This window comes from Brachycentrus maculatus, unplaced genomic scaffold, assembly GCF_059751285.1.
Source record: "Brachycentrus maculatus isolate JH-2025_06_01 unplaced genomic scaffold, ASM5975128v1 h1tg000244l, whole genome shotgun sequence".
In the NCBI taxonomy this organism is placed as follows: Eukaryota; Metazoa; Arthropoda; class Insecta; order Trichoptera; family Brachycentridae; genus Brachycentrus; species Brachycentrus maculatus.
The window spans coordinates 630889-648628 of NW_028280995.1; the positions used below are offsets into that span (position 1 = coordinate 630889).

Consider the following 17740-nt stretch of genomic DNA (forward strand, 5'->3'; position numbering starts at 1 on the left):
TAGGTCTTTCTCTGCTTATATATTCCTCGTAAATTCGTTTAACCATTCTTTCCTCACTTATTCGGTCCACATGTCCAAACCATCCTTTCCTTCCTTTTGCATTATTTACTTATTTCATCATTCAAACATCTATCATTCATCCCTTTATCGCACATTCGTCTAACGGATCGCATTTCGACTGCATTTATTCCACTTTCACCATTATTTTGCCATCTCCATGCTTCACTTACATACATTAGGGTTGGAAACCATTGTGTACTGCCAGTTTAGCTTTTGCTGATAGGCTTTTATTTGCTATAACTTATTACAATGAACATATTTTTTAAATATATATAATTTATATTTTCTTGACTTACGGTGCAAAGGACACTGAATATTGGTGCAGCGTTATTTTGATCGTAAACTTTTTTAGACACAAATCAACTTAATTCAAAACATTTAAACATTGTATTGTGCGTAAGGCACATTGAAGTTGGATCTACTATTACTATCATCACGCAGTTTCTCCGCAGGGGTAGGCAGAGAGGATGGAACGCCACACTCTTCTGTCCTGACATACCCCCTCGCTTCCTTAACATCCATCCATCTAGTCATACATGCCCTCCGATTACGCAGACTTTTGACACCACCAAATTTTAGGTTCTTGATCTGATTGTGCCAAGTCTTTTTCGGCCGTCCTTGTTCTGTTATCCCGTTCATATTCGCCACATAAATTTTCTTATTCATTCTCTCGTTATTCATTCGCTCTTCATGTCCATACCAACTTAAATTTAAATTAAGTTGGGTCGATTCACCATAACATCTAAAGTAATTATTGATTAAATATAAAAAAAATTATCTCGATTAGTAGTGACCTATAACACTATAATTTATTAAACCAGCCAGGAATCAAACTTGAAAACTTGTTTATGGGTGCTCAGCGTGTAAGATACTGCGCCACAGACAGTATTTTTTTCTCTCTCATTTTTTTACGAAACTGTCGGAAATGTCATAAATCTTTTAAAACACATTCATTCACATGTCATTATTTTTGTTATCAGTTGACACAAAAGAAACAATAACATTTTATCTGGGGACTGACCGCACAGAAAGTGCCGATAACCTCACTCTATTTACATACTTAACAAGTAGACATATGGTATATACCAATATATGTACATATATACAAATCTGAAAGAGCTAAAATTATCCATTCACAACTGTTATATCGAAGAATTACGTTACAAGAATTGAACATTCCAGATTTTAAATTACCGCCTAACATTCTATTGTGAAGATTTTTTAATTCTAAATTTAAAATATATTACAATTTTCACTTTGAAAAAATACACAGAAAATCTATTAGAGTGAATGAAACATCCATTCACGACCGTTATATTAGAAGTATGACACAAACGTCAAGACTAGATATTTCACATTTGGAACGAGCGTTCCAAAGCTGTCATATTCAAAATCTAAACGAGTGTTCCAAAACTTACACATTCAAATTCCTTCATATAAAAATAATTTCAAATTCAAAATACGAACAAGAGTAGGTACTAAAACTTCCGCATTTAATTTAATTAATATAAAAATAATTAAATTGATAATTTCACATTCATATTACAAACGAGTGTAGGTGTTAAAACGTCCACATTTATATTTATTCATATAAAAATAGTAAAAATATTATTTCCAAACTCAAAAATTAAATAAAAAATTGGCGTAGGTACTAAGACTTTCAAATTCAAATGCCTTAATATGAAAAAAATAAGATTCGAGATTAAAATTTGCAAATTCAAATTACAAAGGTAGGTAGCTTCTACATTAAAATTCTTTAATATGAAAATATTGAAAATAATTATTCTAAATTCATATTTCAAATCACAAACGAGCGTACTACATTCCACATTCGAAATCCTTGATATAAAATAATAAAATGAATATTTCCAAATTCAAATTTCAAACGACTGTAGGTACTAGAACTTCCACATTCAAATTCGTTAATATGAAAATAATTAAATTAAAGATTCGAAACTCAAATTTCAAATCACAAACGAGCGTACTAAAGCTTCCACATTCGAAATCCTTTTTGTCCGTTCGCCATAAAAGTTACGTGACTACAAAACGTGATCCATGCACCTGAGCTTTTATTCATATTATGTGGAAGTATGTGTGATTGGAAGATACGCGAGACATTTTTGTATTTCCGAATCACGGCGTTGAATTTGAATAATAATAACGAAAAACAGAATTGAATGTAAATTTATTTTGTATATTATTTATGTTTACTTACTACTTTTGAGTAATTTACGGCCAGGATAACACTGCACACTTCATCCTAAATAAGTTCATAAAAAAACATATTTATTTTATTGATTTCAGTGAATGAAATTAGTTATAGTGGTAGTACACAACAGAGTTCTGGTTCCAATCCTAATGCATGAAAGTGAATCATGGAGTTTGCAAAAGGATGAAAGAAGATTGAATGCAGTCAAAATGCGATCCCTCTAACGAATGTGATAAAATTAAGAAATGTATGTTGAGACGCTTTTTACATGTGAATAGAATGAGTAAAACAAAAATATGAGGTGAATGTAGTTGGAAATAGAAGCTGAGGAAGTCCAATGAAAACATGTCATGATAAAATATTTCAAATACTTGAAAGTGGTCAGTAGTCGAAATAATGGGGGTATGTATAAGGAGGTGCATGAAAGATTATTTCCAAAAACAGGTTAGTGTGGCATTCTATTATCTCTTCATACCTCCGCGGAGAATCAGCGTATTGGATAGTTAGTTGCTTAGTATTTTTTTATCAGATTTCTAAGGATCAGGGTCAACAATTTTCTACCAAAAAATATATTTTTTCCTTTCTGAAACATAACGCGGTAATTTAATATTCACACAATGAAAACGGATTTTGAACACGTGCATAGTTGCTTTGCACAATTTTCATACCTGAAAAGAAATACGATACTCGGGTTTTGATGAATACTTTTGAGCATAAAGTGGGCTGCAGGGCTACTCTGGGATGCTTGCGCGAGCTCCTTTTGAAAATACATAACTTGGTTCAAGAGCTCCTTATAAAATTTAGATGAAAAAAACACGTTATAAAAATGTAAATTTGTTGCTAAATAATTTACCTTACTTCCGCAAGATGAATTTATAAAATTTTTATTGAATTTTACTTTATTTGAAATATTTTTAATACATTTTATTTTATATTCGTTTCATCTTATTCTTCTAGAAGAAGATCGTTTAATACTATCGTGTTTTGGAGAGTGAGATTTTTTTGTACCTTGTAAACCTTTTGTACAGTATATTCGACATTAGCTCTTAGAACTAATATCTTCCAACCAACACGGCTGTCCAAACTTAAAACACAGTAAGGGACATTTTTTTAGTAGTACGTTTTTTTTGCATTTTTGGACTAAGTAGAATCTATTTAGTCCAGAAATGCAAAAAAAACGTACTACAAAAAAATGTCCCTTACTGTGTTTTGAGTTTGGACAGGCGAACAAGGTCAATATCTTATTAGCAGTTTATGTTTTTGATAACTGCCTGTATTATTTATGATTCATATAATTTATCGTAAGACTAAATGTATTATTATGTATCCGGATATGGTAATTTTATTATTGTTTGAATATTTCACATAAAGTGGAAAAATTAAGCCCTTGCATAAGACCAGTTTTTTTAGTTCATTTAAGTAAACACTAGTTTCAGTAAAAATACTAGAAAAACATTTTTTTAAATGTATTTTCAACTGTGGGTAAGAACATCTGTAGTTATCGAAACTAGGTTGTTTTCATCAATAATCTTACAAAGTGGTTTTATACAAGTGTTTTATTGTAATATTTAAATCGTCACGTCTCCAAATCAATATAAAATATGATTTTTTTTAACTATAGTTAAGTTTTTAACTATAGTTTTTAAGGAGAGTGAATGCTGGGAACAAAGTGAATGGTGCACTGAAATCAGTTATAGCAAATAAAAACCTATCAGCGGAAGCTAAACTGACAGTACACAACGGAGTCCTGGTTCCAACTCTAATGTATGGAAGTAAAACATGGAGTTAGCAAAAGAATGGTGAAAGTAGACTGAATGCAGTCGAAATGCGATCTCTCAGAAGAATGTGCGACAAAACGATGTATGATAGATGTACGAATAGTGAAATAAGGAAGGAATGCAAAGCTAAGATAAGCATTATCGATAAAATTGAGAAAGGTGTGTTGAGATGGTTTGGACATGTAGAACGAATGAGTGAGGAAAGAACGGTTAAAAAAATTTGTGAGGCGAATGTTAGCGGGAAAAGAAGCAGAGGAAGACCGAGAAAAACATGGCACGATCAGGTATGCCAAATACTTGAAAGTGGTCAGGTTAGGAGTCGTAACAATGGGCGGGTATGTATGAGGTGATGCATGAACGTGGAAGAGGCGAAGAATGTTTGCAAGGACAGAGTGGTGTGGCGCTCTATTCTCACTGCCTACCCCTGCGGGGAAGCGGCGTGATGGTTAGTTAGTTAGTTAGTTTAACTATAGTTATTTTTTAATTCTAAAGCAGATTACTATTTTTTGAATACTCGTATTCATGATTAACTATTTTGATGTCTACACTCTGAAATACAAGTTTAGAAATATTTTTAATGATGGATTCATTTCGTTGAGTTCTTGTCATAATACGTTTATGTAAATCATTCCATTTTCAGTGTTAGCAACTGCGGCGATATACTTTAATTTGAATATGTATAAAAAGCAACAATAAACAGGACACATAATTTTCAGAACAATCTCAATACATTCCATTGACGTCTATGTACATTGTTTAGTGAAAGACAAACCAACAGTGTTGAATGTCCGTATTTGTTCGTGTTCACAGCAGCGTGGATGCATGACGATACACACCTAGGAAGGCCACAAAACGCACGTGTAAAGTTGTGACTTTTCGCCAAAGACCAAAAAAGTCGTGAAGTTGTAAATGGAACGTGGATTTGAATCTGAAGTCGATTTCAGTATTAGGCCACTAAAACGCACGTGTACAGTTGACTTTTCACCAAAGACTAAAAAAAGTCATGAAGTTGTAAATGGAATGTGGATTTGAATCTGAAGTCGATTTCAGTATTAGGCCAATAAAACGCACGTATACAGTTGACTTTTCACCAAAGACTAAAAAAAGTCGTGAAGTTGTAAATAGAATGTGGATTTGAATCTGAAGTCGATTTCAGTATTAGGCCAATAAAACGCACGTATACAGTTGACTTTTCACCAAAGACTAAAAAAAGTCGTGAAGTTGTAAATAGAATGTGGATTTGAATCTGAAGTCGATTTCAGTATTAGGGCACTAAAACGCACGTGTACAGTTGACTTTTCACCAAAGACTAAAAAAAATCATGAAGTTGTAAATGGAATGTGGATTTGAATCTGAAGTCGATTATTATTAGGCCAATAAATCGCACGTGTAGAGTTGTGACTTTTCACCAGAGAAGTCGTGAAGTTATAAATAGAACTTGGACTTATATCTTAAGTCCTTTTCAGCATTACGCCAATAAAACGCACGTGTAAAGTTGTAAGTTTACACCAAAGACTAAAAAAGACGTGAAGTTGTATTTGAATCTGAAGTCGATTTCAGTATTAAGCTGGGGATTTCGATAGTGAATCTGTGTTTTTAGTTTTTTTGTGGTTTTTGTAGTGTGTGTTGAGGCAGGATTATTCATATGTGATTATTCCATGGATATGCTTCCCGACTTTGTGAGTTCAACAGCCGAGGCAACATGAAGATGAACACAATGCAAGACGTTCAAAACGGAGTCGTCTTGATAAAATGTAAGTATTAAAAATTTATATATACTTTGTTACATTTTTACCACTATTTATAAAAAATATATGCATACTTTTTGCAACGATTTTTTTACCACTATTTATAAAAAGTATATATACTACTACTACTACTACTACTACCATCACGCCGTTTCCCCGCAGGGGTAGGCAGAGAGGATGGAACGCCACACTCTTCTGTCCTGACATACACTCCTAGCCTCCTTCACATCCATACATCTAGTCATACATGCCCTCCGATTACGCAGACTTTTGACACCGCCAGATTTTAGGTTCTGATTGATCTGATCGTGCCAAGTCTTTTTCGGTCGTCCACGTTCTGTTTTCCCTCTCACATTCGCCACATATATTTTCTTAGTCATTCTCTCGTTATCCATTCGCTCCACATGTCCATACCACCGCAAAGAGCTCTTTCTAATCTTTTCAATTATTCCTCGTACGTAAAAAGTATATATATATGTATATATATATATATATATATATATATATATATATATATATATATATATATATATATATATATATATATATATATATGGGTATGTGTGTATTTTTGTCCGCCTCCGTAGTGTAATGGTCAGCACGCTCGGCTGCCGTTCTGGAGGTCCCGGGTTCGATTCCAAGGGGGGGCAAATAAATATAAGTGATTTTTTCACTGTAATATTTATTCAATATTACCCTGGACTGGTACCTAAAGCGGAGGGCTGATCACCTTTCCTTCATGTGTAAACGATCAAAATAACACTGTGTTTATACGACGCAGTGCCCTATGCACCATTGGGGTGCGGATAAGGGTTTTATTTATTATTATTATATGTGTGTATTGTCTGCCTCCGTAGTGTAATGGTCAGCGCGCTCGGCTACCGTTCTGGAGGTCCCGGGTTCGAATTCCAAGGGGGGTAAAATAAATATAAGTGATTTTTTCACTGTCATATTTATTCAATATTACCCTGGACTGGTACCTGAAGCGGAGGGCTGATCACCTTTCCTTCATCTGTAAACGATCAAGATTACACTGCGTTTATATGACGCAGTGCCCTATGCACCATTGAGGTGCAGATAAGGGTTTTATTATGTGTGTATATATGTGTGCATAGGGCAGTGCATTGCATAAACGCAATGTTATTCTGACATATAGTAAAGATGATCAGCCCTCCGCTTCAGGCACCAGTCCAGGGTAATATTGAATAAATATCAAAGTGAAAAAATCACTTTTATTTATTTAAACCCCCTCCCCTCTATGTACAGTATTTTTACGAATATTTCACAGTGAATGATGTATTATGAAATTGTTCAATTATTTTAACAAAATTTCTGAATGATCACAATTTTTTTCTTATTCAATTATCTGCATTGCCATATATACAATACAATGGCAAATAACGGATTGTAAAAAAGTACATACTTATTAAATATTGATATATATAGTAACTTGTACATAATACGTACCCACCAAATATGGGATTTTTTGTCATATTTAATATTGTACAAATACAACAAAAAAAAACATTTCTTTATATTGCAATTGTACCCTTACTGTACTTTATGTAATAAACTTATATAAATGTTATTTCACTCTTATATTTTGTTTATATTATATTACTCTGGATCAACCTAATAACGCATCAATTTGATTCAATGGCCTTTACACCATTATGTGCGGATGATGGTAATAATAAGACTTTATGTAGTGTACTTTATCTAGTGTATTTTATGTAATGCACTCTATCAAGTGTACTTATCTTTTTAAGACACACATTTTGAATAAATATGTAATATCCGTGTAATAATACAAACGTTTTATTTCACGGATATTACATATTAATTCATAATATGTGACTTGAAAGGATTAGTCACAAAGTACACTTTGGTAAAAGTTTGCCGGAAATCGAACAAAAATGGTAATACGGGAACCACAATCTTGACAATCTCATTTCGTCTGGAACTTATGGAAAGATTTTATACTGAACTAACTTCTCATATCCATATTGGTCTATTACCTATTTGCTCACTTAGTGAAGATAGCGATCTATGTATTATGTATAATGTTGGTACGGTAAGTACTGAGCACCGTGCGAACTATTCCTGTATTCAAAGTCCGCAATGCGCAAAGAACATTCAAATCCACGAAGGAAAAAACTGTTTTGGTTATTAATAAGTTTTATGTCCGCAAATAAGCTTTATCTCATAGTTAATTCCGACCCTGCATAATATTTATTAGATTTATATTATACACAGACACTTCGTGATGGAATTGCATTTTAATATATTATTAGATTAAAACCAATATTTTTAGCTTTTGCACTTTATTTTTATTTGACCAGCGACCGGGTTTCGTCGTTACCGACATCATCAGATCAGTCTGATGATGTCGGTAACGACGAAACCCGGTCGCTGGTCAAATAAAAATAAAGTAGAAAAGCTTAAAATATTGGTTTTAATCTAATAATATATTTATTAGATTTTTATGAAGTCTTATGATTTGCTTAAATTTCTTTGTCAATATATTATCTTTTTTACTATTTTCAGATCCGTATTGTATAGGTGTTCGTATTCGTATTGTAATGCCATACATAAACGATGCAAACAGATTGATCCACAAACAAATCACAATAAAAATAATGCAATATCCGACCTATGCACTTAAATTTAAGAGTTACTAATACCAAAATAAAATTATCGATTCGGCAGTCACTTAGTGGTTAAAACTATCAAATTTTCATTCAAGTTTTACTTAGTAAATACCACTAAATTTAAATCAAACCAAAATAATGTTTGTGTAATAACTTGTATTTCATAATAACAATGTTTTCAAAAGGTTCGTAAATAACTAAAAAAATATTTAAAATGTCATAATTCAGAACAAACAATATATGCAGAGGCTTACGTTTTATATAAGCTTATAACAAGTGCGTAGGGGAAAAATATGTAAATGTTATATTGAAGAAACTCTGTGTTTCAAAATAAACAATATACAAATTTATAAACTTTTCTCGGTTGGTTCAGTGACAAAACATGAATTATTAGAATTTTAAGACTCAAGTAAAATCGATCGTCAGTAATAAGTCTAGCCTTCCCTATTCCGACATGCCAACAACCCTATAAAAGTAGAGAGTTTGTGGTTTTCCTTTAAAATTTTAAAATAAAACCCTAAATGAACTAGATCTTCACAACTCCCGCGCTAAGCAGGAACAATTGTATATGATCATATCGTAGTCGTACAGGAGAAAGTGACTAACTAACAAAACCAACCATTTATCGTTTCATATATCAGTGTCGGAACCAGCACACCGTTGCACTCAGTTTAGTTTCCATGGATATATCGTAGTCGTACAAGAGAAAGTGACCAACTATCAAAACGTAAAATGTTCAGGAGGGCCATTTATGTCACTTTTGCCTGGCAAGAAAATAAACATCAATGCATTTAGTCATTTTTAAGAAGTCAATATGTTATACTTCTAGGTTTAAAATCCCTTGGGATTTTTTAAAGCAATATTAAGCTAGTAAGATATCAAATAGTCAATGATCACGTTTTTGAAAAAGCACTTGGTCACTTTCTCCTGTATGACTACGATATATACATATATTGTATGGATAGTATTTAGTTTGTTTTGGCAAAGCATAATATATATATATATATAGTACCTATGCAAAATATTATTAATCCATCAAGGCTTTAACGCCATTACGTACATATCAATCATGTTCTAAAGGGAAACTGGCATAACGTTACACATACTAGATGGTAAATATAAATACGTCGGAAAATAGCTCCGGACGAATACATTAATTGGAAAATTCCAGAACGGAGGAGCAGCGTTCTCGGCATTTCTACTGGCGAGAAATGGAGATGCGGAGTCATAAAGTCTGCTATTTGCGTAGGAGTTGGAAGGTTTTCAGAGTATTCGCAGTTGGCAGGGTCGGATTCTAGGCACGATCAAGGTCAGGGTACACCATACAAAGTCGGGAAATTACGCATTTCTTCTGAAAATTTCACCCTTTAAGTATATACGTGAAAATATTCTATTAAGTATATAACTTTTACAATATCCTACTACACTATGTTTATGTAAATGTTCATATATATATATATATATATATATATATATATATATATATATATATATATATATATATATATATATATATATATATATATATATATATATCCTCCTCCTCCTTGGCAAGCCGCATCAGGTGGATTCGTGGGTGACAGTAAAACAATAAGTATGAACAAATGTCACCGAACCTTGTCTGTATGTGTCTCCTTGCCTTCCACGTTGTATATGCATATCCTAAATATCAATTTTATAAGAGTAGGTACTCGTTTTATAGTTTAGTTGCATTTCTGCTTGAAAACTGAAGTGTTTACTCAGTAAGGGTTTGTTTTTTATATTTATTTTGATATATTTTTTTTTCTTCATATTTTGGGGAAGTAAACCAGGTACCTAATTTTTCTTTTTGTATATAAGTATTGAATGTACTTAATTTTTTTCTTGAAATATGCTAAATACGTGAATAATTAAAAAGTTCGGTTCTGCTCTAGCCTTCATTGTTTCGGAATTCTTGCTCAAAGTATTGTAAGTGTAACCGCTAGTTACCTTAAATCTATGTTACAGTTTAATGAAGATACTTGAAAAGCAATACAGTGTTCACACTTTGAATTACACCTTTTTTACATATTTTTTTTATCTCCTAAAAATGAAGCATCTGTATTTCAAAGATATTTTTAGCTTCCTGTTTTATCATAAATATTCAGCAGAATCTAAGGAGATAAGTAATATCTTAAACCAGTGGTCGGCAAACATATTATCCAAAGAGTCAAATATGCACATAACAACGATAAAAAAATATTGAGGGCCAAATCTGTTCGCAATTCTAGTACACCTATATTATAATTTAAGACCTTTATTAAATTACGGATAGACACACTCAATAAAAGTTGATTTAATACTAAATAAAGATTTTATTCATTGATAAAAAAATCTTTTGAAAGTAACGTATCCATAACGCTCACTCCTTTCAAGAACATCATAAATCAAAAAAATTGATTTTTCAGGAGAACGTTTATAAAGTTTAAAAATATAATATAATGTATTAAAAATAAATATCAAGCCAAATCTCATATGTCATATGGTCTCAATTTTAACTGCTCGTCTTAATTGATAAATGAACTATGAAAATATAAAAATCCAGACCATATGAAAATCAATATTTCGTACAGGTAAAATTATAAATTAACGTGTTCAATATTTTTGAAATATACATTTCGCTCACTCCTTTCAACAACGCCATAAATCAAAAAACTTGATTTTTCAGGAGAACGTTTTTAAAGTTTAAAAATATAATATAATGTATTAAAAATAAAAATCAAGCCACTTATTGAACTTTTTACTATGCAACAGATCTTTTTAGGTAAAACCTGAAGGTTTTATCCTCATTTGAAAAATATTTAGTATATCTAAAAAAATAATTAAACAATACCTTTTCTTCAAAATGCAAAAAACAACACTTTCTGCCCTGTAGCGGGTAAATTTTAAGTTAAAAATGTGCTTTTTTTGCTGGGATATAGTATATTTTCTGGACATTCCGAAAACATGCACAACTGAAAATTGTCGATTTTTGATTTATAACGTTCTTGAAAGGAGTGAGCGATAAGAACACTTCTTATTGCGAATAATGTCCTTGCATCTCCTTAGTTTAATCAAGTTCTCCGGTTTGCATGTCGTTATTTTTAGCACATTTCTAGGTTCTTGTCAATAAGACGATTTCTCAGTTTGCTTGTAAAAAGATTTATGCTTCAAAAAGATTATTCGTATGAAAACATAGAGTCAAAGAGCTTTCTCGCTGATATTTGTGCCGGAGTCGCACTTAAAAGCAAAAGCTCAAAGAGCCGCAAGTAGCTCCGAAGCCACACTTTGCCGATCTATGCCTTAGACCAATTAAAACAGTGATCAACGGTGTAATAATTTTCAGACAAGGTTGGCGATGGACATAAAATTACAACCGTGAAATCCGTAGAACAATGCTTTGTAAATAAAATAATCCTTGCGTAGGTTTTGGCCATAAAAACACATGGCGGTTGAAGGACGCTCGTTCCTCGGCAGACCGTTGGGTGGGTCTATTTTGTATGCGTGTAGAGTAAAAGCGGACCATCTTGTCTATTCTTGTTTAGTACGCACAGCGAAACGTTTAGCTGAACGCCACCTGTTGCCATATCTTTTTTTCAACGAACTTAAAAAGCCAAAAAGCTAACGAAACTCCTAGCATACCGTGTTCTTTGGTAACAATGGTACTCGATATTGATTTGTATGTAAAATAGAAATAAATGCGAAATTTTGTAAACGTGTTTAACAGGGATGCGTAATGTCGTCGTGGGTGTTTAACCTGTCTTCTCCATCTTAGTCCTCATTACTCTTCTTCAGTTAATATTGGCAAATTGAAAGTAGTGGTTTTTGAAAGTGATGAATGTAGATCTGGGTGTAAAAAGTTAGATATTGAGACGATTTTAAAACAGGTAAATAATTCCGTTTAATTAAGAAGTATATTTTCTAGGGAAGGAATGACTGATAATGGAGAGTGAATCCTAGGAACATAGTGAATGGCGCATTAAATTCTGCTATACCAAATAAAACCCTTAAAGCAAAAACTAAACTGGCAGTACAAAATGTGCTTCCAACCCTAATATATGGAAGTAAAGCATGAAGTTATGAAGGATGAAAGTAGACTTAATGAAGTCGAAATGAGATCTCTCAGACGAATGTGTGGCAAAATGTTGTATGATAGATGTTCGAATGGTGATATATACTTACGTGAGGAAAGAATGCAAAGCTGAGATAAGCATTATCGATAAAATTAAGAAAGGTGCGTTTAGACGTTTCGGGCATGTGAATCAAATGAGTGAAGAAAGAATAATAAAGCAAATTTATGAGGCGAATGTAGTTGGTAATAGAAGCAGAAGAAGACCGAGGAAATCTTGGCATGATCAAGTATTTCAAAAGTGGTAAGGTCAGGAGTCGGAATAAACGACGGATATGTATGAGAATATTCATGAATGCGGAAGAGGTCAAAATTGTTTGCAAAGACAGATTGGTGTGGCGTTCGTTTAGTTAGTTAGTTTTACATGTCACAATATCTAAGATTGATACGTATACACATAATTAAAAAAGAAATGTGCGTCCTGTCTTTGCATGTATTACTTTATTTGTATATTTTTGTCGCAGAGTTGTGTAATAAAAGCGTGATTGTAATAAAAAAGTAGGATTCCGTATCGTGGCGCAACGTGGCTGTACAAAATGGGCGATCGTGTCTAGTGAATCATGACAGCTTTACACATTGTTACGTGGTTATACCCGTTTAATTTATTAATAAAATCACCGGGAACCGCTTCCTGTATTCTAGCAGACTACGAATGGTCTACCGTCTACCGGAGGGATACCGGCTTTACATAATAATGCGGACAAAGGCAATTGTTTTAATTCAACCAATATGGCAATATGTTTTTATTTATTTTAAAAATAAACAAAATTGTATAATACCACTTATTGAATTTTATTTCATTGCAAACACTAGTTTCGAAAACTATAATTGTTTTCATAGACATTTGGTGACTATTTGTGTAATGAAATAAAACTCAATAAGTGGTATAATACAAGATTAAGGAAACACTTGTTTTTATACCACATGACATTTTATATAAATGACTACTAGTTTCGAAAGCTAAACTCCATCGTCAGGTCTGAACTAACTCAGTTATTATTAAGACCTGACGATGGAATATTAGCTTCCGAAACTAGTATTCATTAAAAAAACTCAAGTGGTATAAAAACAAGTGTTTCCTTAATCATTTTAACACGTCTCACCACAAAGTTATTGCCGAAACAATAAATAAAGTATTATACAAGTTTACAAAATTTTGAGTGTGTCCAAATACTAGTTCACAAAATGTAGATTTTCTCTAATTACATGAGTTATTTTCACATTATTTTTTGATATCTCATCAAAGATGAAGAAGAATATGGAAGTCTGGGTATTTACGGGGCTGACGACCGTCATAGGCTGGTTTAAGTGATCACTTTACGCATGTGTAACATTCACCAATTCTACCCATTATTGACAACCACACTACTCAAATTCTTGGATGTTCTATATATATGAACCAATTTAGAAACCTTGTTCTTGAATCACTAGAACTTCACTTGAGTCATCTATTGGTGAGATTTAAAGAAGCTTTTTATTAAGCAGAAACTCTTGTATTAGTATGTGAGGTCCAAATCCTGGGTATATATTTGGACACACTCAAAATGTTGTAAACCCCTTTGTTTAAATAAAGAAATCCTCCTTAATTTTCACTATTTTGTATTTTCATACATATCACTTTTACCACAAACTACTTCCTTACGAATATTTTGCGTGAAGTTATGTAGGATGTAACATGTTGCACGTTATCGGTGTAGAGGGCGCCGTGTTATACGTACAGAATATCAAATGATTTTATAAAGTTCACCTGTGATGTTGGCCAACGTCACTTCCAGGAATTTAATATGACATCCTTTCGATATCTACTGATACTAATACTGGTATAAAGTGCGATGTGTACAGCGTCTCTGCATTGCAATTTTTAATGAAGTCAACTTTAGTATTCACTGTGTATACCAATATTATTAGCGCCTCACGAAATAGATACAATGTGTGGAATAATTAAGACAGTAATTTTTTAATCATTTACAATTTTTTTTATTAAATACAGTGATACTTAACTTGCTTCTAAATTACTATTTATCTATCTTTCCTTCTATTTTTCGGGAATTTATAAAAGCTTCAACGTACTTTTAGCAAATACAAATAATTCAATAAGTTCTAAAACAATATTTGTCACATGCTTAAGTACTATTTTATCATCCCACAGTTCTTATTTGTTTATTTATTTAAGTTGGATTATTATTTATAAGTTTTGAATAAAGTATTGACAGTAATAGTTTTTATTTTAGCTTGACTAAGTAGTGAAGTGAGTGGAATACAAGTACTTCGCCAACTATATTTTGTTAACAACTACGTAGTATTATTAAATATAATTAATACTCCAAAATAATCACAAAAAATATAAATACTTTTCATAAAAATAAAATAAATGTGGAAAAAACTAAATATATGTTTTTTATAACTATATATTATGCAGTTCCACCAAGAAATGACAGTACAAAACTTAGTTCGTAAACTTCTAACAAAGAAATATTGCAGTTTTAAATTTGTAAATATCTTCCTATCCATGTAAGTTAAACGCTTTTTATTCATATTACGTATGTATTTTCCAGAAATCCATTTTATATTAATGATAATAAAAAATAAAATCTGTTTACGATTCCACTTCTGGTGAAAGCTATTTCGCCTTGTAAGGTTGTTTTCAAAACATGTAGTTTGAATTAGTATTGTTACACCACTGTTAATTATAGAATCTTACATTAATAGTACTCGATCTTTTTTTTAAACAAAATTTAAAATATTTGACGCTCTTTCGCTATGCCAAAAATATAATATTCCCATAAGAGGTTGATTAAGTAACGGCGGAATCCAGGCAATGAATACTGCAGGAAATGAGTTTGTTTACTACAAACTATGTAAATGAATTCAGTCTCAGAATATGATACAAATCGTAAATAATAATAAAAGCATTCACAGGGACGTCTACAGCCTTATCCACGACTAGAAATCTAAAGGATATTCGATATTTTTGCGGTTTTTTCAGGGGTGGTCTTCACATCATGAATGTCACTATTTACATTGACAACTTGGATGACACAGTCTGACATTAGGTGCACTCAATAATATTAAGTGCACCTATGTTGCTTGTCATAATAAACCTCCTGTGTTGATTTATTCCAGCTCTTCTCAAACTGTTTTGATACTGTGAAACCCAGCGTTCAGATCAAAAGAATTTTTAAACATCTCACAATGAAAAAACCATATGTATAATATTTACAAATTAAAGAAATATCATATATTGTATTTATTAATATTACCTTGAAATGGTACCGGAAGCGGAGGGCTGATCACCTTTCCTACATGTGTTAACTATCAAGATAACACTGCGTTTATACGATGCAGTGCCCTATGCACCATTGGGGTGCGGATAAGGGTTTGGAGTGGATATTTATCTTTATACATTATTGCAAAATGTGATTACAACGAACTATGCGAGAAAAGCGCTATAAGGCGTCGCAACGTAGCGTTTTCATACTTTTTTTCTTATTTTTTTAAAAGTATTTAGAAAATCACATCCAAAAATTTTAAAGAAAACATGTTAACCATGAATTAAATTTCATTAATATTTAACTATTATAAAACACTTCCATTCTAAAACACTTTATTCCAGCTCTTCTCAAACGGTTTTGATACAGTGAATCAATAAATAATCCTAGAAAATATTTCCTTATTGTGGTATCTAAACTATATACTGGATATATACCTACCCCTGTGGGGAAGCGGCGTGATGGTTAGTTAGTTAGTTAATTATAATTTGTGCCCAATTTCCCTTGAATTTTTCAAAAAATAATGTTTTGACAGCTTATTGAAATTCCGTCTTGTATCTCATCTACGCATCTCAATTATTAAGTACCTCTTTGATCTTTGGCTCGATTACCTGGTGGTTCAACAAAATATTTGTGAAAAAAACAACCTACGAAAAAATAACATGTCGTTTCAACAAAGTAGGTTGTAGACGTTGCTTCAATTAATAACCTTTGGTTGATACAAATCGATGAAAGTTTCTGTCAATTGGAATGCGAGATGTAAACTTAATTCTCGCGAAAGATCATGCGGCCGTGCGTTAATGTTATGACAAAATGTGTTAAGTCTGTTTAAAATTTCTGAAAAAAAAATCAGTTAATTTTCTTCACAAATGAACAGGCTTTCCCTTTTCTGAGCCTAATGTCCTAAAGGAAAATTCACATAGCTTATATTTTATGGAATTCAATAAAAACTTATTGTAAGAATGTTTCCATAAAATAATACGATAATTTATATCATGTATTCAGCCAGGTAAAAAAGCAAGTAGGTATTATATAAAATGAATCGAGTTTTTTTTCAAATGTCACCCCACCTAACCTAGCAAACATTAAATACTTAATTAATTAGTGTTGATGAACTAGTCTTACAAAAATAATATTGTAATATAAAAAGTACTAGAACTCTCCAATACGATGTTACTAAATTATATAACATGTTACCGAATTCACTATAGAATTTTATCCTAGCTTCTTTAATGAGACGTAAACCAATAAAAAATATATCTAACATTTATTATCATCTGTTTTTCATTAATTTTCTTGTTTTTGTTTTCTAAATGATAATATGAATTTGTGTTCAGTTTTACAGTTTAGTTTCAAATGTTATTTATAAGTAATACCAATAGTATCCTAGAACAACTATGCTGCTTGATTAAAAATGAGTTTATTTTTGGATTTTTAAAATAATCATAATAAAGTAATACCCCATTTACATTATAATTTACAAAATAAATAAAGCATTCAGTCGTAGTAGCTAATCGTGTTAATCTGTGTAAATCGAAACGTGGTAGATTAAACATCAAAATCAATTTAATTTATTTTTGCCTATAATATATGTATGTATATTTTGTAATATTTTACTATAAAGTTTTACAGGATACTTAAGCTGCATTATTTTTAAATATTCATATGTGAACAGCGCCCTAGAGTAGTTGTATTACATTTTCATATCAACGTATTATTGACTTAATGTTTTATACCAAGACAGAAACGATACTTACATTCCAATATTACGTTTTCTAGCTACAAGAGAACATTTCTCAGAAAGTAAATATTTATCTTACGTTTATTCGCCCACATCTTGTATATGTTCTCATATGCTCATAGTACGAATATATAGCAACTTACAGGCAAGAATTCTGA

The 17740-nt window shown here is 31.8% G+C and overlaps 1 protein-coding gene across 2 annotated transcripts in view; it reads left to right on the forward strand.

The window, feature by feature from the left end:
- The window catches only part of LOC148306280 (rho guanine nucleotide exchange factor 10-like protein), a 410152-nt gene that overhangs the window by 806 nt on the left and 391606 nt on the right, over positions 1–17740 (forward strand). The window contains exon 2 of one of the 2 annotated variants that reach the window (XM_088265303.1): positions 4688–5801. In XM_088265303.1, the coding sequence (XP_088121429.1) occupies positions 5750–5801 (52 nt within the window). In that variant the 5' untranslated portion in view covers positions 4688–5749. The remainder of the gene's footprint in view (positions 1–4687; positions 5802–17740) is intronic. The other variant, XM_088265304.1, reaches the window with a different exon arrangement.